This window comes from Bos taurus, chromosome 23 (assembly GCF_002263795.3).
Source record: "Bos taurus isolate L1 Dominette 01449 registration number 42190680 breed Hereford chromosome 23, ARS-UCD2.0, whole genome shotgun sequence".
Classification (NCBI taxonomy): domain Eukaryota; kingdom Metazoa; phylum Chordata; class Mammalia; order Artiodactyla; family Bovidae; genus Bos; species Bos taurus.
Genome location: NC_037350.1, coordinates 24,295,895 through 24,319,587, shown reverse-complemented (window position 1 = coordinate 24,319,587; position 23,693 = coordinate 24,295,895). Strand labels below are relative to the sequence as shown.

The window sequence follows — 23,693 nt, the reverse complement described above, 5'->3', positions numbered from 1 at the left end:
CAATGAATAAGGATGAAGTCTTTGGAATATATTCTGGAAATACTTGAATCTTTCCCTTCCTGGTAGAGTCGTGGTAATGAATTAGCATCTCATCGCTAATGAAATAGAAGTGTACATTCAAGTTGAGAAGATCATTTTAACCTCTTGTGAACCTTTCTTGTGGTTTGTATACTTGCAGAAGAGGCAGGTGTTTCAGAAGCTCCCGTTATCTAACTCTCAGTTCTCATATACTCGTGGCCTTTCTAGTGACTCATAGGGCGGTGGAGACATAGCCACTCTTCACTGGCTGTGTGGAAGGTGGAGCTTCATATGTGCTTCTCTGAGGAAGCTTCCTGTTGTGTAACCATAACGGAATCAACAGTCACATTGCTTGCTTGTGTTTCTTTGAGGGCACTTTTATTTAGTGCTTCCCCTGGGCGCTTGGATCTGTCAACTTAGGAACAGCGATTCTTTCAAAGCTGAGGATCATAAGTGCATGTCTTGTTTGCTAGCTGAGCGAAGAATTGCGATAACTGATTCAATTGCTAATAAGTGTTCTTTGGGGGAGTGTCTAATGGAAGATTTGATTGTTTAAAAAGATATAAATACCCTCCAAGTAAAAACTGTCAAAGTATTCTTGTTATAATTACCATGTTTTTATATTTAGGTTGGTCTTTCCATCAACATTTGGAGATAGGATACTGGAAAATGGGTATGGGTCATTTCAAGAACACATACAGACTATTTTTTTTAACCATGCTAATACTAGCATGGGCTTCCCTGGTAGCTCAGATGGCAAAGAATTTGCCTGCAATGCGGGAGACCCAGGTTTGATCCCTGGGTTGGGAAGATCCCCTAGAGAAGAGAATGGTTACCCACTCTAATATTCTTTACTGGGAGAACTCCATGGACAGAGGAGCGTGGCGGGCTATAGTCCATGGGGTTGTGAAGAATCAGATGCAACTGAGTGACTTTGAGCAAGAGAGTATTTGGGGCCATAACATTTGGGGCCATAAGATTCTTTGGTTGTGAGAGCCTGTCCTCTATAAACCAGCATTCCTGATTTCTGTCAAATTAATGCTAGTAAAACCCCTCTCTTTCTGAGTTGTGACAACAGAAACTGTCTCCAGAGATTTCCACATGCTCTCTGGGGAACAATATCATCCCAGCTGACAACTACAGCTCCAGACTCGCCCAGCCCCCCAAGATAATTGGGGTCTTAAAGATGGCCCAGGTCCCCTGAAGTCACGTTAGCATCTTTAATAGTGATTCAGCTTCATATTCAATGATATCCAAAAGTCACTTTTGGCATGTGGAAAGATATATGATTGGAATTTTAAGTGGCTTCAGGAAGTGGAAGAAGAGCTCAGAATCCAAAAGAATGAAGTGCAGTAGAGAATGGGCCTCTGGTGCACAGATAAAGAAGGTGTTCTGTGGCAGAGTGAAAAAGTCCTGGCTGGTGGGATCCAAATCCCCGGAGTGAGCGAGCCTTCAGCGCCCCCAGTGGATGAGAGGCTGATGTTCAGGAAACGGCACCTATGATTATGTCAGTAAGCCCTGGCCCACCTACCAGGTCCCAGCAGTGTTGTCTCCCTGCCAGGCCTCCCATCTCAGGGTCAATTCTGGCCTTCACTCACACTTCTCCAGAAGCCAGCAACCTCCAGGGGCTGGGGCACTGGTTTCTCCTTTCGCATACACCAGGAGTTGAGTATTGTTGGTTTTAAAACATCCTATTTCAGGGCTCCCTTTACCCCTGTCACACAAGGTGTAGAGCTGAGACTGGGCAGCTTATTCCCTGGCTTTCCTTCTCTGGGTTCCCATGGGACAGGACAGATGCCCACAAGTACATAGGATGTATCTAGCATCCTGATCTGTTGGCTGTTCATTCCTCCCACTAAAACAGAATAGCCCACATAGCATTGACTATTGCCTGGGGTTAAGAGGTTATAAAGTCAGTGGCTACAGGGATCAGCCTGATATCATAAAGAACTGAAGCAGGAAAGGTGGGGACTTTCCAGGTGGGGACTTCCCAGGTGTTCTTGTGGTAAAGAATCCACCTTCCAATGCAGGAGACATAAGAGACGTGGGTTCAATCCCTGGGTTGGGAAGATCCCTTGGAGGAGGGCATGGCAACCCACTCCAGTGTTCTTGCCTAGAGAATCCCATGGACAGAGGAGCCTGGCCAGCTACAGCCCATAGGGTTTTAAAGAGTAGGGCGTGACTGAGTGACTTAGCACCATGCATGGCAAAGTCATCCATAGTCCAAGACAGCAGGCTTTTCTTAGCTCCAGCTAATCTATGGCTATCCCACAGGAGTTGGGCTCAGAATTTTTTTTAAAAAGTGTCTGAGTTTTTATCTCAAGTCTCCTGGTTTTAAAATGGTGCAATAAAATGCACATTTTTGTAAACATTGGATATAACCAAGCAAAGTACCTCTGTGTCCAGTATTACACTCTTTAGGGAGTTGGCTTTCTACTCTGTCTTAAAATATACTATATAATGATGGATATTTGCAGGTATTTAATTGAATTATATAAAAATAAGCTCATTGTGTTGTTTGCTCAGAATTACAGCCCCAAACTCATATCATCAATTGGAGAATTTAGGTTTTATATGAGCATGAAGTGAAGTGAAGTCGCTCAGTCGTGTCTGACTCTTTGCGACCCTGTGGACTGTAGCCTACCAGGCTCCTCCATCCATGGGATTCTCCAGGCAAGAGTACATGAGCATATAAAAGGCATTAAATTATTTAGAAGGTAAATCTTATCAAGAATTATAGGTGATTGAAATGATTGAATGGTGACAAGAGTACCTTGAGGGGATTTGAGTTGTATTTGAACTCAGCTGCCGTGTCTCAGTGGAGAAGAGAAGGTAGTGGCAACCCACTCCAGTACTCTTGCCTGGAAAATCCCATGGATGGAGGAGCCTGGTAGGCTACAGTCCATGGGGTCTCTAAGAGTCGGACACAACTGAGCGACTTCACTTTCACTTTTCACTTTCCTGCATTGGAGAAGGAAATGGCAACCCACTCCAGTGTTCTTGCCTGGAGAATCCCAGGGATGGGGGAGCCTGGTGGGCTGCCATCTATGGGGTCGCACAGAGTTGGACACAACTGAAGCGACTTAGCAGCAGCAGCAGCAGCTGTGTCTCAGAGCTAAGGCATGGATAGTGCTATTACTGGCCTTCAGCCCGTAGTCAAATCAGTGATTTGTTCAGAGGATCAGAGAGAACTCTTTGTGGAGACTTGGCTTTAGGAAGGCCTTTGGCCCCAAGTGTTTTTCACGTAACAAAGAGAAGAGCTTGGATTAGGTGATACAAGTAAGCTCGTCACTGTGGAAATTTACAAGGATGTGTTAACATGAGATTCCAGCTATTGAGGTGGGGAAATTAAAGTCCAGTTGAACTGCCTGGAGGAGGAGGAATGAGGATATATTTGTTTTGATTTACAGTGTTCTGTTTAATCTCTTCTCTACAGCAAAGTGACTCAGTTATACATCTTGATGTTCTTTTTCACATTCTTTTCCATTGCAATCTAGCACAGGATATTGAATACAGTCCCCTGTGCTATACAGTAGCACCTTGTTGTTAATTCATCTTGCATATAATGGTTTGCATCTGCTAATCCCAAACTTCCAGTCTATCCTCTCCCACCCCTCTACCCCCTTGGCAACCAGAAGTCTGTTCTCTATGTCTGTGAATCTGTTTCTCTTTCAAAGATATACTCACTGGTGTTGTATTTGAGATTCCACATGTAAGTGAGACCGTATGGTGTTTGTCTTTCTCTCTGACTTACTTGGCTTAGTATGATAATCTCTAGGTTCATCTATGTTGCTGCAAATGACATGATTTCATTCTTTTTACTGGCTGAGTGATATTCCATTATACATACGCAAACCTACACACACACCCCACAGCTTGTTTTTCAGAATGAATGTATGATCAAGGTATATCAATATGACTTGGTAGGAATTAAGTGAGAAAGAAGAATGAGCACATTTAAAAGTCTTTCCAGTGGCCTTATTGTAATGGACTAACTATGATTAAACTATATTTAATTTCTGCAGGGAAACAGGGTGTTTGCTGCTGGTTATGGCTACTTTTTTCATCTTGTGACCAACCAAACATCCCAAGCTCCACTTCTCTCATTTACACGGAATAGTGCACATTCTTGTACAAGGTAACTTTGGGGAAGTTCATCTACATTTTGGGTGTAACTTTTTTTTTTTTTTTTGTAGAAGACTCATAGAGAAGGTTGAATAATGCTTGGCATCCATGTAAGATTTGATGATATATCTGAGTGAGCATCTTCGGTCATAAGTTTGGTGGTGAAGGGAAAGGGAACAGAGAGAGAGGTCATTTGAGGGGGCACAGGACACAGGACGCCTTTTGTGGCCAGAGAACAATTTCATAGAGAAATGAATTAAACTCCCAAGAGACTGGGGGCACTTGGGAGGCCAGAATGCCTGAGCTCAGGAGCTGAGTGGGGAGACGAGGTTTGGAGAAGAGGCTCTTTGCCTGTGACTTGCACACTGTGAGATGACAGTGACTAGTTCAAGGTCTTTGCTATTTAGAGGATGCAGTCATCTGCTAAGAGCAAGGACTGGGAACCATGGTAGAAAAGTAAGGAAAATGTGAGCTTCAGAGTCAGTCGGGACTTGATTCAGAGCTGGACTTTGAGTAACTTGCTTTTTTCTAAAGAGTCAGACCTTTATTTGTAAAATAGGGCCACATCTCTATTGAAAGTTTGATTTGAAAATTAGAGATGACTTATGTTATACACCTAAGAGAACATCTGGAATATGGTAAGAACTCAATAGTTGATAGAAATAATTCTATTAAACAATTTAGTATTGATATTATTTTTGGCTGTGTTGTGTGGCTTGTGTGATCTTGTTTCCCTGACCAGGGATTGAATCTGCAACCTCAGCAGTGAAAGTGCAGAATGCTAACCACTGGACCTCCAGGGAATTCCTCAATATAAATGATTCTGATAATAGTTACATTAGTAATAGTGAGACAATATTGTAATGATGGGAAATTATAAGGAGACTAGAATGAGGATTAAGCACCATTGTTCAGCCATGTTGAAGTGCTGGCTGAGGTAGGATCAGTACATGTGTCATGAAATTATTATTAAGATAATGAAGTTTTTTTTTTTATCTAGCAGCTTTCAGCAACCCTGGGATATGAGGGGAGAAGGTATCCAAAAATGCCACAATGCTAGGCCATTTCAGGGAGAAGCACAAAAGTTGCACGGGTTATAGGCTCTGGTATATGGCTTCCTCAGCAAAGGGGTGGATCTAGAAGAAGGCTGATGGAAGAGTGGGGCTCTGTAGGGCTAGTCAGGGGTGTCCAGGTTCCTAGGAAGGAGCTGATAGAATTTACAGGGGCTGATGGAATGGAATAGCACCACGGCAGCCTGCACCTTGTTGAGATCCAGGAGCAGGTCACAGAGGGTCACAGAAAGAAAGGCTGAGGGATGGGCAGTGACCATCAGAGAGAAGACCTCCTCTTCAGTCTCACTTATTCCCTTATTCAGTATCTTCAGTTTTATATTTTCCAATGAGTGAGACATATGGAATGCAGAAATCAGCCAAATTTCACTCTTTATCTTTCTCCCCAGGTCTGGTCTCTTTGTATACCCTAAGTTTCAGCCACCTTGGGATAATAGTGCTGGCTCCACCCTGTTCCAGAATTTCACAGTTTGGGGAAGTGCAGGTGGTGCCCAGGTATGTTTCTTTAATTTTTTAAAGTTAGAAATGTCATTCATTTTCTTATTCTGCATCTGTACTTAAAAGGCGATGATTGGTTTCTGGGGGAGGATTGCTATATTATCGCAGCTTTAAGGAGCCAACAGCATCATAGGTGTGTGTGTCAAATAGTTGTTGAATGAACAGATTCCTCATCAGAAAGCCAAGGTTTGTCCATTGCCTCTGTGGTGACTTTTCAGAAGCTCTAAGGGAACAACAGAATCGTAGAGATTTGCAACCAAGAAGAATCAAAGGAGGTCATGTATTCTTCCCCTCACATGCTTATTTGGGGAAAAGATTAAGGCTCAGAAAGTAAAGGGATTTGCCAAGGGTCACACCGTTTGTTAGTAGCAAAATCAGGTGCAGAGTCCAGACTGCAAAAGTTGTGTGCTTGATACCTAACATCCGCTTTCAGTCGTAAGAAAAAGTGCTGTTCATCAATGAAACACAAAAATTCCGGGTCAAAGTGGCATTCTCCCCTTTACCAATGGGCCAAATTTTATTTTCTTTGAAAGAAAATGTTAATGTTAACTCATTTACTTTTCTTTATTGCAGTGACTTCTTATAAGAAAGCTTTGTATGCTCACTATTACCAATACCATGTAAAAATTATCCAGGGTCTCTATTTGGTGTTATACAGAGAAAATTACATACATTTGGTCTCTGCCATGGAGAAATATGGAGCCTAAGATACAAAGATGAAGAGATACATCTACAGGACATGCAGAAAATAGAATAAAACATATAATTAAGTCACAGTAAGAAGGTTAGGTATTTATTTCACATATTCAACATAAGGAAAATGATTATAGATGGGGGGAAAGTTACAAGATACAAAATTGGGGTAGCTAACAGGAAGAATCCCAGTTGTACTAAATATTTTGTTTTCATTAAATTTGATAAAGTACTTTGTTTCTCATTAGCACAGTGAATATAGTGGGGACAAATCCCTCTTATGCAGAGAGACAATTTGTACCTTCCAGAGGGTCTGATGCCTGTAATGAAGTAAAAACTGTTGTCAAATTTGTTCAGATCATAGCTATATTGTTTACACAGACCTCTGTGTCTTCAAAGATCTATCATTCTATAAAAGGTAATGTAGAGTGGGAAATGCAAGCTGTTCAGTTCTTGAAAAGTCAAGCACAAAAACTGATTGACAAGTAAAAGCACTAACCTATGGTAAATCAAGGTTGCTGCTGCTGCGTCGCTTCAGTCGTGTCCGACTCTGTGCGACCCCGTAGACGGCAGCCCACCAGGCTCCCCTGTCCCTGGGATTCTCCAGGCAAGAACACTGGAGTGGGTTGCCATTTCCTTCTCCAATGCATGAAAGTTTACCTTGGCCTTATTTAATAGGAGACTCCCACTTGAAGATACAAATGTAAACATGGCCCTATTTAATAAACAGAGGGGTGACTGTATAAGTTTAACTGGCAGTCCTGACCTCCACCCTGATTTTCAAAATGGTTGAACTGAGAGCTGGGAGAAGTAAAAAGTCTTGCTGAAGATCACATAATTAGCTAATATCAGTGCCAGGTTAAAAACTTAGGCCTGGGTTCCCCAAGCTAGTGTAATTCTTTCAACTCTAACAAGCGTGTTTGGTTAATCCTTGATCCTTGTTTGGAGCCACTAACCTAAGCTGTATACACAGAGAATGTATTTTGAATCTATAGTCATGCTGAATTACTTATTTCATATTTGCAAGTGTTTGACAATCTTAGTTAATAACACTGAGGTAAATATTAAGTACTGGAGTTCCTGGATGTTTTGTTTTTCTCCATTAATTTTGTGTAATTTGACAGTTGCAAGCTTATTTTAAATACATGAAGAATTCACATTGACCTTTATAATGCATCAGTTGTTAGGAAGAAAAATGAAAAGCGCAGAGGGGATGTTACAAAGGGGGCTAGTTAATGCTGACCTCACGGCAACTTTGGGTTGCCTGCACAGATATTGATGGACAAAAGCAGCTTAAATATGATATAGCACACTCATTTGTACTTAATCAATAATTAAAGAAGCTACAGGAAATCTGCAAGAAAAGCCGAGCCTCAGACCTTTGACATAACGTATATTGTTGCTTTTATAGATTTTTAGAAGTAGCAATCTTCACCTGAAAAACTTCCAGGTTTATGCATGCAGAGATTTTGGAATTGATGTCTTGGAAAGTGATGCAAATACATCAATTACTGACAGCTTACTACTGGGTCATTTTGCCCACAAGGTAAGTGCCTTCATGTGATTCTTTTAAGTTGTTCATCAAAACAGAATCATATGTTCTGGGTCCTTTGATGATTCAGGATATGTAGTTTTAATAGAATTCTTTAGCAAATCTTGTGTTTAGTTGGTCAAAGTTAGAGGATTCTTTGATTTGTAGCAGTGGTGATATTTATCATAAAATTCAAGCACACATAAGATTTCGGTGTGTTGTGTTCATATAAATCACAAAAGCCCTGAGTGGCTCACAGAACTCTTATCTGGTTGCGATTTAGGGTTTTTATCCACACCAATTAAAAAGTCTAATAATTTTAGGTTCATTTACTCTAACCTCACAAAGTTTATGAAATAATGTGAGTCCATTTCGTCTTTATGGACTGTGGTTTGCCAAGTTTCAACATCAACATTTTGTTCATAGGGTTCTTACTCTATTTAGGGCCCCCTCCCATAAAAAAAATGGTGATATAAATTTGTGTTGTTTGCTGTAGTTTACTAGGGTTTCTTAAGTGATCCCCTAATATTTACCTCAGTGTGTGTATCTATGTGATAAACATCAAACTATGGATGACTTCCCCACCACTGCATGGCCAGCGGACAAGAATGTAGCTGAGCTGAGGACTTCTTGGGTAAGAAGTACTAGTTCTCAAGGGAAGTCCATGGCTGCCATTGGTTTCCGACCTATAATGAGTCCCTTCGTTCTTTTTCTTGAAGGAGTTACATGCGTTTTAGTGTCGCAGTTCAGAATAATCATAGATGGAGGGGACCTAGAGTACTTCTGGGGACCAAGGGAAGAGTGTTCTCTTTAGCTCATTCCTGAATGCTTTGACCAACTGACATTTAAGTGATAAGTTTTTACTTTGCTGCTTCCTTTGATGATTCATAACTACAGATACCAATATCGAGTTTAAAAAATCACTTTCTTATTAAGCTACATTTTCCTACGTTTAATTCTCCAGCTTCCTTCCTTCTTTCTCTTCCGAATCCTTGTTTTTAGGAGGGAAATACCTGCCAGTTTTTCCTTTTCTCTGAAAAGATTACCACCTTGAGAGATGATTCTTCCGTTCAAGTTCCTTAGTTTTCAAGAGAGATGAGATCCAGATTTAGATTCTGTGATGCAGTTTGACCTAAGGCCCATAAATTTCTCAGAAACAACCTTAGAGAAGATGCTAAAAACAAAACGCCCATCAAGCTGAAGAACCAAGTGTCCTGGCAAATTAATGTCACAACATCTTAATTGATGCTAAATAGACATCATAATTAGTGGAAGAGTGACATAAATTAAGATTCAGATTATGACAAAAGGGTGCTTATCATAACAAATATAATCTCACCCCTGGGGTATAATTCACCAGCGATGCAATACAGCTGAGAACTTCTCAGTCTCCTAACAAGTAAGTGCAGGACCAAAGTCCTTGGATGGAAAATGTTAAACAATTTTTTATAGGCATGATCTAGGTCTTAGTTAGGCATCTGAATCTTAAAGCCATGCAATTTATTGTGTATATGTATGACATTATCACATATATACAATGGAATATTAGTCAGCTATTAAAAATGAAACTGGGCCATTTGTAGGGACATGGATGGACCTAGAGGTTGTCATAGAGGATGAAATAAGTCAGAAAGAGAAAAATGTTATAAATTGAGGCATAAATGTGGACTCTAGAAGGGTGGTACAGATGAACCTATTTGCAGGGCAGGAAAAAAGATGCAGATGTAGAGAACGTGTGGGCACAGAGGTAAAGGGGGAGTGGGATGGGTTGGGAGATTGGGGTTGCCATATATACACTATCACGTGTAAAGTAGATCACTAGTATATGCAGGGAGCTCAGCTCAGTGTTCTGTGGCGACCTAGAAGGGTGGATTGGGGAGGGGGTGGAAAGGAGATCCAAGAGGGAGGAATATATGTATACATATAAGTGATTTAATTCATTGTACAGCAGAAACTAACACAATATTGTAAAGCAACTATATCCTAATAAAACATAAATAAGTCATGTAATATTAGAGATAGATAATACCTAAGAGAAGATCTAGTTAGAACTCCTGAATTTACAGGTACAGAAATGGAGGCTTTGAGAAGCCATATGAGAACCCAAGATCATGCCCAGTATTGTGGAGCTTGGACACCTGGATATCACGCCTGGTCCAATACTCATTTAATTACATATGGGAAAATGGCCTTGGCACAAAGTATTTATTCGTGCTTACTCCAATATTCTCTGAAGTGTTTTCCATGGAAGGCTAGTTCCAAGAAAGGGTCTGAGAAAAGGAAGATTCTTAGGTTAATTACATATAGGATGTGCTAGGCACCGTGGTAAAAAGTCTGCCTGCCAATGTAGGAGACACAGGAGATGCAGGTTCGATCCCAGGATTGGGAAGATCCCCTGGAGTAGGAAATGGCAGCCCTCTCCAGTATTCTTGCCTGGAAAATTCCGTGATAGAGGAGCCTGGCAGGCTACAGTCTGCAAGGTCCCAGAGAGTCAGAAAAGACTGAGTGACTGAGCATACACACACATACACATGCTGTTTACCATCCCTCCCATCCTCTGAAATTCACATTGCGTATTAACCCATTAAAGTCTTTGCAAAGTTCTAGGGTTAAAAACAAACTAACGAAAAATCTATAAATCTTTATTTAGCACACTATTGCTCAGATTTATTTGGGAACTGCTTTATTGTTGTATAAAATTGTATTAGTTGTTTTTTTTTAAAAAAAGGATGCCAACCTCTCTTTGGTTGTAGAAATCTGAGTTTAGCCTCTTTCTTTCAAATCTGCCATTTCTTTAGGAATTAAAAATTTCAGACACTTTGGCTTAATCATTCTCAGACCTTCCACCTGCCTATTTTGGTGACACACAATGATCAGTGAGTCATGTTTTAAAACAAACACTAGTTTCTGGAAGAATTGTTTATTAGAAAGGATTTTTTCCCATTAGATATATTTGTTTATGTTGGTACTTTCATACCCAACATTACCTTGGTATTGAGATGAGTAGAATAATTTTCAGTGAGAATGGCTTTATTATGCAAGATAAGAGGTGTGCAAACCATCACTATACATCCAAGCTTGGTTTATTCTGCTGTCCTAGCCTTGCTTTTAATTAGCACCCCCTTCCACAGTCTCCAAGATGTCCTGATTTGGATGTAAATTATGATCACCCCACTTTTGGAAGTATCTGTACGATGGTTGCCTTTTTGCTGTTACTGTAATTCATTCAAGCAAATGATACTACTTAAAAAAAAATCTTATTCGGGAAAATGCTGCTGAGGTTGCTTCATTCTATTTCTCTCAGGGTTACTTTTCATTTTCACTGGTGGATCTGTCTTCCTCAATTTAGAACTTTCATCTTTTTGTTTCTCTAAATTCCATCCTAGGTCTCCTTCTTTTCTACATATACTTGCTCTCCCTGGGAGAAATCTCATTTTCTCTAGTGGTTTCAATTACCATCCACATGCTGATGTCTCCCATATATTTGCATTTATTTCTACCATTTTATCTTGTGCTTTCAGTTTGGAATTCATTATCTATGCTTTTTTCCCTACTTTTCAAACTTGATTTGTCTTGCATTGAATAATATCTTTTTTAATATACACTCATTTGAAAGTTATTCATTCTGTTAAAATCATATAGGTTCTTGGACTTAAATTTGTGACACGCCTGCTCATCTTCACAAAGTTTTAATTACATTGGCACTGTTAAACTTCACCTGAGCCATGCAAGGACCTTAAACTTCTTTAACTTCTTCACCCTCTCGTCTCATTCATTACTTTTCTCTAGTATTTGTTCTACTTTTTAAAACAGATGTTTCATGGAAATATGACATTTATGGGGAAAAGTGCACAGATCACAAGTGAAGCGCTCTATGAATTTTTGTAAAGCAAAATCACATGCACACCACCCAGATCTAGAAATAGAACATCATCAGTTCCTCTAAAACCCCTAATGTCTGCTCCCAGTTAACCCCAACCCCTACCCCCCAGCCAAAGGAGAACCATTATTCAGACTTCTCAAGTATAGGTTAATTTCCAATCTGTTTTTGAACTTTATGTAAATGGAATCATACATCGTGCAACTCTAATGTGCCTGGCTTCTTTGGCATATTATTATGTCTGTGAGATTCATTCATGTTTTATCTGTTTCAATAATTTATTCTTCCAATTGTTATGTCATTATTGTTGTTCAGTCAATAAGTCATGTCCAACTGTTTGCAACCCCATGGTCTGCAGCACACCAGGCTTCCCTGTCCTTTACCATCTCCCAGAGTTTGCTCAAACTCATGTCCATTGAGTCAGTGATGCCACCCAACCATCTTGTTATCTGTCATCCCTTTCTCCTCCTGTCTTCAATCTTTCCCAGAATCAGGGTCTTTTCCAATAAGTCGTCTCATCACATCAGGTGGCCAAAGTATTGGAGCTTCAGCTTCAATGTCAGTCCTTTCAGTGAATATTCAGGATTGATTTCATTTAGGATTGACTGGTTTGATCTCCTTGAAGTCCAAGGGACTCTCAAGAGTCTTCTCCAGCACCACAATTCGAAATCATCAGTTCTTTTATGGACTGTATCATAGTTTTTAAAGCCATGTTGCTATTGCTGGACATTTGCCTGTTTCCAGTTTAGGGTTATTACAGAGAAAGATGTTATGAACAATCTTCTATATGCATATCTGTTGAGTATGTGCCTGATTTTAAAACTGCTGGCTCAGAGGCTGGCCCTTTAGCTTTAGTGGATGATGCCAAACCCCACACAATCCCAAGTGTTTAACTTGTACCACCGGTTTGCAAAAAGTGTTTCAGAGCTAGGTCTTGGAATTTCTCTTGACCAACATTCTGTAGAATTTCTTCATGTCTCTGTAGTATTCTTGCTCCTATTTCCCCCATCTTACTCTTTTCTGATTTAACTCTCATTGTTTTAGCCTATGGCAACTTTTTAAACTGATGGTCTGTGGAAGGTAAAGATTTTGACCTAAAAATGGAGACCCCGTTCTTGGAAGGTTGTTACTATAGACCACTAGGTTGGAGTTCACTTTGCCTTGATGCTTTGGAGTTGATGCTTCATCGTCTTCTATCTTCTAGTCCTGAAGTTAAAGGGTTTTTAGATGCTTCATGGAAACCATATATAGGATGGATAAACAGGGAACTGTATTCAATATCCTGTGATAAACCATAATGGAAAGTAATTTTAAAAGGGATGTATATGTAACTGGAGGACTTCCCCAGTGGCTCAATGGTAAAGAATCTGCCTGCAATGCAGGAGATTTGGTTTGACCCCTGGGTCAGGAAGATCCCCTGGAGAAAGAAATGGAAACCTACTCCAATATTTTTGCTGGGTAAATCCCATAGAGAGAGGAGCCTGGTGGGCTACAGTCCATGGGATCGCAAAACGGTCAGACATGACTTAGTGGCTAAACAACACAAATGTATATAGCTGAGTGACTTTGCAAAAAAAACACACAAAAAACCCAGTTTATAGATACTCTAATTCTAAGTCTTTTATATGTAACCTATTAGTTTTTCCTCTTTGGAGATTTTTGGGATCTCATCCTTGTCCCTGGTATTTGTAATTTCAGTATGATGTAACTTTGCTATGGCTTTTTCTTCTAACCACTCTGCTAGGCAGTGGGCAGGACTTTTCAGTCTGCAAAGTCATATCCTTTCCTTTTGGGAAATTTTCTTTACTTATTTCTTTGATAATTATGTCCTCTATATTTTCTGTTTTATTTAAACTCTTATTATTTTGATATTAGCTTTCCTGAATTACTTTTCGAATCTTCTTAATTTCTCTCTGATTTCCCGTTGCCTTTTTATCCTACTTTCTTAGATGTTTTTTTCTATTTAATGTATTAATTCTACTCTCCTATTATTTTTTTTCTGAAAAATTCCTTTTTAGGCTTCTTCTTTCATGAACATGATAGTCTTATTTCTCTGATGTTATTAAGTTTCCCTTCTGATTTCTATACTGGCATTGTCTCCACTGGGTTTTGTTTCTCCTGTTTGTTTCTTTTTCTCGCTGTCTTCCAGGTGGAGACTCTTGACAGTTTCTGGTGATCCTCAAACATACATCTATTTCGGGCAGTGGAAGAGTGAGGCAGTAACAGCTTGATTAGATGGTGTTTGTTGAAGAGGTTTTACAGGAAATCCTGGAAGCAGTTTTTGTTGTTTTTTAGACTTTTTAATATTTATTTTTTTATATCGACATACAGTAAAATGGACTTTTTGATGTCCATTTTTTTAACATATGAGTAGATTTATGTAACTACCACTAAGATATGGAACAGTTGCATCAGCCTGAAAAAGCCCTCCCTTTGGCTCCATCTCTGTAGCTACACCTTCTTTTCACATCCCCGTGGAGGTCACTAATCTATTCCCTGTCACTGCAGCTTTTTCTTTTCAACAGTCATACGAATGGGATAACATAGTATGTAACCTTTTGAGACTGGCTTCTTTCACTGGCAGATACCTTTGGTATTTATCTAACTTGCTGCAAGAAACAGTATTTTATTCCTTGTTATTGTGGGGGACAGTATTCCACTATATGGATGTACCACAGTTTATTCATTTGTGGAAGGACATTTGAACTGTTTCCAGATTTGGTGATTGACTACAAATAAAATTGTCTCACCCATCTGTTTAAGGCTTTTGTATGAACCTAAGTTTTCATTGGAGAAGGCAATAGCACCCCACTCCAGTACTTTTGCTTGGAAAATCCCGTGGATGGAGGAGCCTGGTAGGCTGCAGTCCATGGGGTCGCTAGAGTCGGACACGACCGAGCGACTTCACTTTCACTCTTCACTTTCATGCATTGGAGAAGGAAATGGCAACCCACTCTGGTATTCTTGCCTGGAGAATCCCAGGGACGGCGGAACCTGGTGGGCTGCTGTCTATGGGGTCACACAGAGTTGGACACGACTAGAGCGACTTAGCAGCAGCAGCAGCAGCAAGTTTTCATTTCTCTAAAGTAAATGCTTAGGAGTTGAATTGTTAGGTCAGTGATGTGTGCATGCATGCCAAGTCACTTCAGTCCTGTCTGACTCTTTGAGACCCCATGGACTGTAGCCTGCCAGGCTCTTTTATCCATGAAATTCTCCAGGCAAGAGTATTGGAATGGGTTGTCATGCCTTCCTCCAGGGGATCTTCCTGACCCAGGGATAAAGCCTGTGTCTCTTACGGCTCCTGCATTGTCAGGCAGGATCTTTACCACTAGCACCACTTGGGAAGCCCTTAGGTCAATAATAAGATTATGTTAACTTTGTTAAAAAGTGCCAAACAATTTTCCACAGTGTTTATGCCATTTTGCATTCCCACCAGCAGTGTATGAAAATTTCAATTATTTTTTTTCTTCATCAGGGTTTGTTTTGTCACTAATTTTTATTTAACCCTCTAACAGGTGTGTAGGATATTGCATTGTGATCCTTTGTGATATGTATGTGCTTTGCAAATATTTTCTCTTAGTCTGTAGCTTGTCTTTTTACTCACTTAGTTGCTTTTATTCATGTATTAAAATTGTATTTCATTTGGCCGGTTCTCTTATTTTTCTTTCCTTATCCCCTTTCCAAATCACAGGCAAACCTGTGTATGTCAGCTGGGATCAAATCTCCCAGAAGGTGGGAACTGAGAGTTTCTAACACAACCTTTGTGAATTTTGATCTCACTCACTGTGTGGCCATCAGGACCTGTTCAGGCTGCTCCCAAGGACAGGGTAAGTTGTTTGAGTAGATAAGACAAATAATAAAACTAGTAAATGAGTCCAGTACGCACATAAGTGTGATAAATAGTGTCAAAGCCATTGGGAATCATTATTTCTTTTACTTAACGAGATTTCTTTAAGAGGAACTAAAGATCTTCTTGATGAGGGTGAAAGAGGAGAGTGAAAAAACTAGTTTAAAATTCAACATTTGAAAAACTAAAATCGTGGCATATGGTACCATTACTTCATGGCAAAAGAAGGGGGAAAAAATGGAAGCAGTGACAGAGTTTTATTTTCTTGGATTCCAAAATCACTGTGGATGGTGACTGCAGCCATGAAATTAAAAGACGCTTGCTCCTTGGAAGGAAAGCTATGACAAACCTAGACAGCATATTTAAAAGCAGAAACATCAACATCACTTTGCTGACAAAAGTGTGTATAGTCAAAGCTATGGTTTTTCCAATAGTCATGTGCAAGTATGAGAGTTGTACCATAAAGAAGGCTGAGCACCAAAGAATTGATGCTTTCAATTTCTGGTGCTGGAGAAGACTCTTGAGAGTCCTTTGGACAGCAGGGAGATCAAACTAGTCAATCCTAAAGGAAATCAACCCTAAATATTCACTGGAAGGACTAATGCTGAAGTTCCAATATTTTGGCCACCTGATGTGAAGAGCTGATTCATTGAAAAAGACCCTGATGCTGGGAAAGGCTGAAGGCAAGAGGAGAAGGGGGCGGCAGAGGACAAGATGGCTAAATAGCATCACTGAATCAATGGACATGAATTTGAGCAAACTCTGGGAGATAGTAAATGACAGGGAAGCCTTGTGTGCTGCAGTCCATGGGGTCTCAGAGTTGGACATGACTTAGTGACTGAACTGCTCAAATCTCCTAAAAGAAATTCTAGAGGAGGCCAGGTGCTCCCAATATGGTTCTTGCAGCTCCCCGGCCTTTCCCTACCTGGTGCCTGTCATACTCTATTATGATAGTTCCATGTCTCTGCTGGATTCTGAGCTTCATAAATGCAGGGACCACAGCTCTCTCTCATACTGAAGTATAGTTGATTTACAATATTGTATTAGTTTCTGTACAACATAGTTATTCAATATTTTTATGGATTACACTCCATTTAAAGTTCTTGAAAGTATTGACTATCTTCCCTGTGCTGTAAATATATCCTTGTAGCTAATTTACTTTGTACATAGTAGTTTGTACGCCTTAAGCCTCTCCCTTACTGTGCCCTACCCATGTCCCTCTCCCCACTGGTAGCCACTAGTTTATTCTCTATATCTGATCACACCTCTTTTGCTCAGAGTTTTATCCTTAGTAACCAGTAGTCTGGTGCCCAGTAGGTTCACTGATTAAATCAATGAATGGAGTTGGATGGATATACATATGGATATGAACGAATACACATACAAGCTTTCCTGAAAGAGCTAGAGTTCAGGAACCTTATGGTTTCAACAGCCCAAGGCTTTTTGTACACACAGAGAGACCATAAGAATTTTTGTTCACTTGTTAACCACATCTCAGAGGTGGTGAGAAATACCTTGGAGAACTCATGGGCTAAGGCGAAAGAACTAGAGAGCAATCTAGTTGATTTGATCGTTGTAAACAGACAAACCAAGTGGTTCAAGTAAATATGCTCTTGTGGTTTGAATTGCCAATTTAGATAATTGTTTGCTTTTTTAATTAAATGAATAATCAGTAAGTCTCCACTTTGCTTTTTACCCCCCCTCTATAGACAGAGCCAAAAATTGTTTTTATTTGGGTGGCATCTGAGTTTAAGATTGTAGAAATAATAATAGGAATGAAAAATGCCTTAAGACAATCACTTCAAATATTAATTCCTCAGTTAGAAGCTTCACTGTCTCATATCATTCATAAGACACTGAAAAGGAGCAAGATACTCCTTATGAGCTCTGATTTCTTCTCCCTGGATGTCCTTGGCTAAGCCATCTCTTTCATTTGTTTAAAAACTATGTAGTCCAGATTCTGTTTAAGGACCTGAGTGGTACAGAGATGAAAAGCACATAGTTCTTGTCTTCCAGGAGCTTTCCATCTAGGCACAAGAATAAATGTCTGAGCCAATGAATGTAATAGTATGATGAATCCAGTACTTGAGGATTGAGCAAGGTCAATGAGGGGAACAGGAAGGAAGGGGGTCAGGTAGACTTTATCATAGATTGCCTTGAGCAGGATTTAGAAGGGTGAAGAGACGTTTGCAAGAGGAAGAGGCAGAGAAAAGTTTTTACATATTAGGAATAGCCTATGCAAAAAAAATTCAAAGAGCAAGTTATGATTAAGAAGTTGCAAAGAAATACAATATAGCTGACTTATAGAACTGCATGTGGTGTTAGATAAGCAACAAGTTGCTTTCCTGGTGGCTCAGATGGTAAAGAATCTGCCTACAAGGGAGGAGACCTGGGTTTGATCCCGGGGTTGGGAAGATCCCCTGGAGAAGGGAATGGCTACCTAATCCTGTATTCCTTCCTTGAGATGACAGAGGACAGAGGAGCCTGGCGGACTACAGTCCATGAGGTCAAAAGAGTTGGACACAACTGAGTGACTAGCACAGACACACACAGAAGTTTCTGAGGTGGAATTGTAGCATCTTGAATGAATGACAGTTGAGTGCACAGACTCTACTGGGATGCGAATGAAAGCTTTAGGGCCTCTCTTTGTTTATATCTTATTTTACATTTTTCCTTTTTTTATGTATTTTATAAGATACATAATATAGCAATATGGTAGCATATATCTAAGAGATGTGTCCTGAGTTTTTAAATTTTAATGACAGGGTGGGGTGAGTATTAGAAGACCACTGCCATTGTTTCTTCCTGGGCAACTGACTAATAGCAGAACCAGTGAATCATATGAAGCGGGTGCGGGGGAAACCCTGCTAAGACATGTAGCCCGAGAGCTGATACCTATCAAATGTGCTACTATTTGTCCATGTGATTGATTGAATATGGCTTTTGAGGGCAAATGTTTAAAGTATAAATCTCATAAGAAGTGGGGTTAGATTTGCCTTAGAAGAACTAGAGCAGAGAGATGGAAAGACCAGCCCTCAGGACCTTTAGCATTTGGTAATTAGTAATGTTCGGTGTCACTCCCAGTAGACCGCCATTTCTCACCCTTGGCATTTGGGACTGGATAATTGTTTGTTGTGGGGGCTCCCCTGTGCCTTGTAGAATGCGGGGTAGCATCCTTGCCTCTTCCCACCAGATGCCCTGCTGTCCACTCAGTTGTGACAGCCAAAAATGCTTGCAGATGGTACCAAATGTCCCCTGCAGGGCAAACCACCCCTGGCTGGGAATCACTGCCTGAGAATACAGGCTGCATGAGGACAATGCCCCTACTACTCTCATTTCACTCTGTCTGCAGCACATAGCACAGAGCCTGACACATAGTCAACTCAGGATATATATTTTTTCTTGGACAAATAAGTCAGCAAATTGTTAAACTGTATAAATATGCAATTTTAAAATACTGAGAATAACTCAGTGACTTCAGTTGCCATTTGTGATCACATTCTTTTGTGCCTCTGTGTCACAGTCTTTCTCCCAACTTACAGGTGGGTTTACTGTGAAGACCAACCAGTTGAAGTTTATGAACTCTCCGAACTTGGTAGCATTTCCATCTCCTCATGCAGCCATTTTGGAAGACTTGGATGGGTCTCTGTCTGGAAAAAATAGAAGTCACATTCTTGCTTCTATGGAAACACTTCCAGCTACTTGTGTGGTCAAAGCTAGCTTCAGCCAGCTTGTCCATGGCAGTGTCTGTGAGGAAAATGTTCTCTTTCATCGGATGTCTATTGGTTTGTAAGTTGAATTAACTCTACATTTTGGCTTGTCAATGGACACGTATATATCATTCAGGTTGTTGATATTTGTAGAAGAGAAATTGTTTTGCAGATTCTGTTTGGTGTATTTAGTTCTACAGAAGTGATATGGGATAATTTTGACAGCTGTCAGATCATAAGTTTATAGTAGTTTTAGGCTGATTTAAATGACAGCTTATTTTCAATAACAGTGGACCACATCTCATAGCCCTTGACCACTTATTGGCATTTTGAGTTAATCATTTCCTCTCAAAAAGACTTGCAACCAACAAAAAATTGAAATGTATTTAAATTAAGAGGAGTATTAATAAATTCCAATATTGTCCATTCTCATTTATATGCACCTCCTCTCCCTGAGCTCTTTTTAAGTGTTTGCTATGCTCCAGGGAAGCATTGCTGATGCTCCCTATTACTTGTGAAGTTGCTTCACACCAGTTCATTTTCCTTGTTAATTTTGTGAACTATTGGATTTGTACAATACATATCCTATTTAATATTGGAGCAAGAACTCCTTGTTTATGCTACTTGGCCTACTATTAAGTCAGGAGCTTGGCTGTTTATAATGCATAATAGGATTGCTTCTGCCCCCTTTAATTTCCAGGTAATGATTGCTGAGTGACTAGGGTTCTACCATTTACCTATTTCAAATGCATTGTATATAATTAGCCACATTCCTTTCTCTCCTTTGTTTTAAGTGTCCTAACTTCATGAATATTAAGTCAGGTGCTTCAGCCAGATCATGCTGGCATCTTATTTAAACAGGTAAACTCCACAGAGAGGGAGTCAGTATGGTCAGGTTTGTACTAAGTCTGCATTCTGAATGCATATGCCATCCGTATCTTGACATTCTGCTTTAGACACCTTAGTGATACCCTGCTAGCATGGAATTGTCTGAAAACATTCCACTTTTGCTTTTCAAGCTGTTTATTATTCTATCTAACGTTAATGGACCCAATTCCAGTGAGTAATAACAGTATGGAGCAATATGTTTTCATTTCTAATCATTTTGATTATGCAGAGCATGCCTTTCATTCTTAGGGATGCATCCTGATTTTTATTATTTTTGTGATTTTAAAAAAGATGTTTTTAATGGCATTTTGAGGTTTACAAAAGTGAACCATTTATTTCTTATATGCATGTTTTTTAATGAAAAAATAGATTTGTGTCGTTAAAAAGAACATTATGTGCTTGTATAACACTGATTTCTCTGGGTTCTTGATATTCCTTTTCTATGTCTTGAAAACCTACTGAGAGACTGTCTCTGAAGGTGGCATTTAGCGGTGTGGCATTAGAAGCCTCTGCAGTTGTAATCCTTCTGAGCATCTGTTCTTGGAGGTCTTCAGGGCAGGACACCTAGGTGCTTGCTCTGGCAGCAAGTCATGGTCCCAGCACTCAAGGACTGACAAGGTCTAAAGGAGAATAATCCTGATACTGTGTTCTGAGTAGATTCAGAAGATCCCTACTAGGGTGAAACACTTGCCTTGGTTTGTTTGGAATTTTCTTGGTTTTAAAATAAAAAATCTCATGTCCCAGAAACCCCTTCAGTCTTGAGAAAACCAAGATGGTTGGTCACCCTACTCCCTAGGCTTCTATTTAAACATTTTCAGGTTGATTCACAGATCTGTGGACAAATGCTCAATGACTTCAAGCCCAAGAGAGACTCAGCACACTCCCAGTTATGCGTCTCTTAGCCCTGTGTCCTCATCTCTGGGGTGACATGGTTAGATTAGATGATCTCTAAGGCCTTGCTAGTCAGAGTGCATCAGTGGGACCTGGGACTAGATGCAGAGAATCTCAAACTCAGCCTAGACGTTCTGAGTCAGGACCCCTGGGGAATTTATACTCAAGTTTTAGAAGCACTGCCTTAAGATCTTTCTAACTTGATCTTTCCAGATTCTATCCCCAGTTATTTGTGTTCAGTGACTTGATCTCTGTCCCAGAGCATTATAACCTCATTAGGAACATGTCAGAGCTAATGAGCAATTTGAATTCCACGTAGATACAAACTTTGTGGCATTTCATGGAGAAAGGACTAATTTGCTGTGCTGTTTTCCCTGGAGCGTGCACCCTAAGAGTTGATTTGCAAAGCTCTCACAGTCCCCATCTTTTGGGGTTGCTTGCTGATGGGGATCTGATGTGGCACATGGTCCCTGCCCTCTTTCCTTTCAACATTTAGCCCCTCCTGCCTCCTCAGCCCAGGTGCCTAGAGGGTAGGGCGTGAGGTCTGCACAGCTGCCTAAACGGGGCACCCCTGCCCCCTAACTAACAACTGAGTACTTGGGGCGTGATCTCTTCCTCGGAGGCTCCTCCTGGCCCATGTTCAATAGGTTCTGTGTTTGACATTGACAACCTTCTTCCCTCACTACCTTTTCCAAGAGTGATGGGCACTTCTGGTTTCGTAGCTTCCTCTGACTTCATCCTCACAGTTGTGTTGACCAAGGCATAGAAATGTTTAAAGTTGGCAATAATAATTAATATTTTGGTGAAGAAAAGTTTCCTACCCTCTACAAGGCAGAGTCGAAGTTCTGTTTTGTTAAAAATAATGACATTTTAGTCTGGGTGAGTTCTCTCTCACTACAAGTTCTAAAATGTGCTTTCTTAAGGGGCCACTGGTGTTCAGGGTAGCATTTCTTTCCTGACTTCTGTTTCTACCAATCTCTTTCTCTCAACCTCATCCTTCCTGATAAGACCAGGAAGTGGTAGCTCTACCAGTAGAAGTCAGGACCTCATTTCAGAAAAAATGTCAGCACCATTTGCTCCAGAGGCCTCATCATGGCAAAATGGCTCACATAGTCCCTGGATTCATTAATCCTAAATTTCTTCTGTGTAGAGATGCTTACCTGGGACAAGGATTGTGTCACCAGTAGGGTACTGTGTGCTCCTTCTAGACCTCCTTTGTAAGCTTTTCTTCCTGACCCTTCAATGCTAGTGTTCCTTAAGATTCTTCAAGAAGCTTTCAAGTTATTCTCTTCCCAAATGATCTGGACTGTTCCATAGCTTCAGTTAACATTCACTGATGGTGCTTTATGGAAGTCCAGACCCATTTATCCAACTGCCCTTAGGATCTGCCCTGTCCAGTATTGTAGTCACTTACCACAGGTGGCCACTGAACACGTGAAATGTGGCTCATCCAAATGGAGATGTGCTGGAAGTGCAAATTATGCATCTTGTCTCTAAGACTTTGTATGAAAAAAAGGATGTAAAATAGCTCAATGATTTGTTTATATTGATCATCTTGAAATGATAAGATTTTGAATATATTGGGTTAAATATATTATTAAATTAATTTTATTTGTTTCTTTTACATTTTTTAATATGGCTATGATAAAATTTAAGGTTCTATCTGTGGCTTGCATTTATGGCTTGCATTGTATTTCCATTAAGTGGTAGTGCTTTCAATATTTCTGTTAGAGTATTCAGCAGCCATCTCAAACACAACCTGTCAAAACCAAACTTAAGGTCTTTATTCCATGGACCTATTGGGTGTTAAGAATCTCTGGGTGTTCAGACAAACGATGCAATTACCTGAACCAGAAATGGGAGTTATCCTTGACTCATCTGCTCACAGAAATCACCTACCATGTCCAGTCCATTTCATCTCCTAAAAAAAAATCCCTTTTGAGTTTTATTACTCTCCTTCCCAACTTCTCTAGTCCAAATTGACACTCAGATGCCACCTGTTTAACTGCAGCGGCCACTTAGCTTGCCACCTTGCTGGGATCCTGTCCTTAAACTTGTGAGTCTTTGTAGATCAGATCTGGTCCTGCCATCCACACATTCCCTTGCTGAGGCTTCATCAGGGCTTTCCCAGTGCCTCCCAGTGAAAGCCTACCATTTTTAACGTCTCAAGGGCACTTCATGACCTACTCCTTTTTGTGCTATACTTCTAGGATCCTTTCTCAATGCTCTGCCCTCCTTTCCCTAAATTTTAAGCTTCAGCCACACTCAACTTCTTTGTGTTTTTTGATCCAAAAGGTTCAGCTTCCATGAACTCAGCATGAAGGTAGTTTACTCTGGTGAGCTTCCCCGAGCTTTCTGCACAGCATTGTATCCCTGCTGTGTGCTGGCTGTCTGTACTTTCTCTAATCAATACTCACAGCTCCTACATAGCTTGTAAATCACCCCTCCCTTCTCATTCATGGTAAGTAGGACAAGGATAGTGGGATTTGTTTGCTTCTATTATGGTACCCAATACCACGTTGAACATAAAGTGACTCAATAA

The 23,693-nt window shown here is 40.3% G+C and overlaps 1 protein-coding gene across 1 annotated transcript in view; it reads left to right on the top strand.

Annotated features, from left to right (window-relative positions):
• PKHD1 (PKHD1 ciliary IPT domain containing fibrocystin/polyductin) overlaps positions 1 to 23,693 on the top strand; it is a 441,675-nt gene that overhangs the window by 193,370 nt on the left and 224,612 nt on the right. Inside the window, 5 exon segments of the mRNA XM_002697311.6 lie at positions 4,044 to 4,156; positions 5,603 to 5,708; positions 7,816 to 7,950; positions 15,507 to 15,642; positions 19,205 to 19,451. Of these exon segments, the coding sequence (XP_002697357.3) occupies positions 4,044 to 4,156; positions 5,603 to 5,708; positions 7,816 to 7,950; positions 15,507 to 15,642; positions 19,205 to 19,451 (737 nt within the window).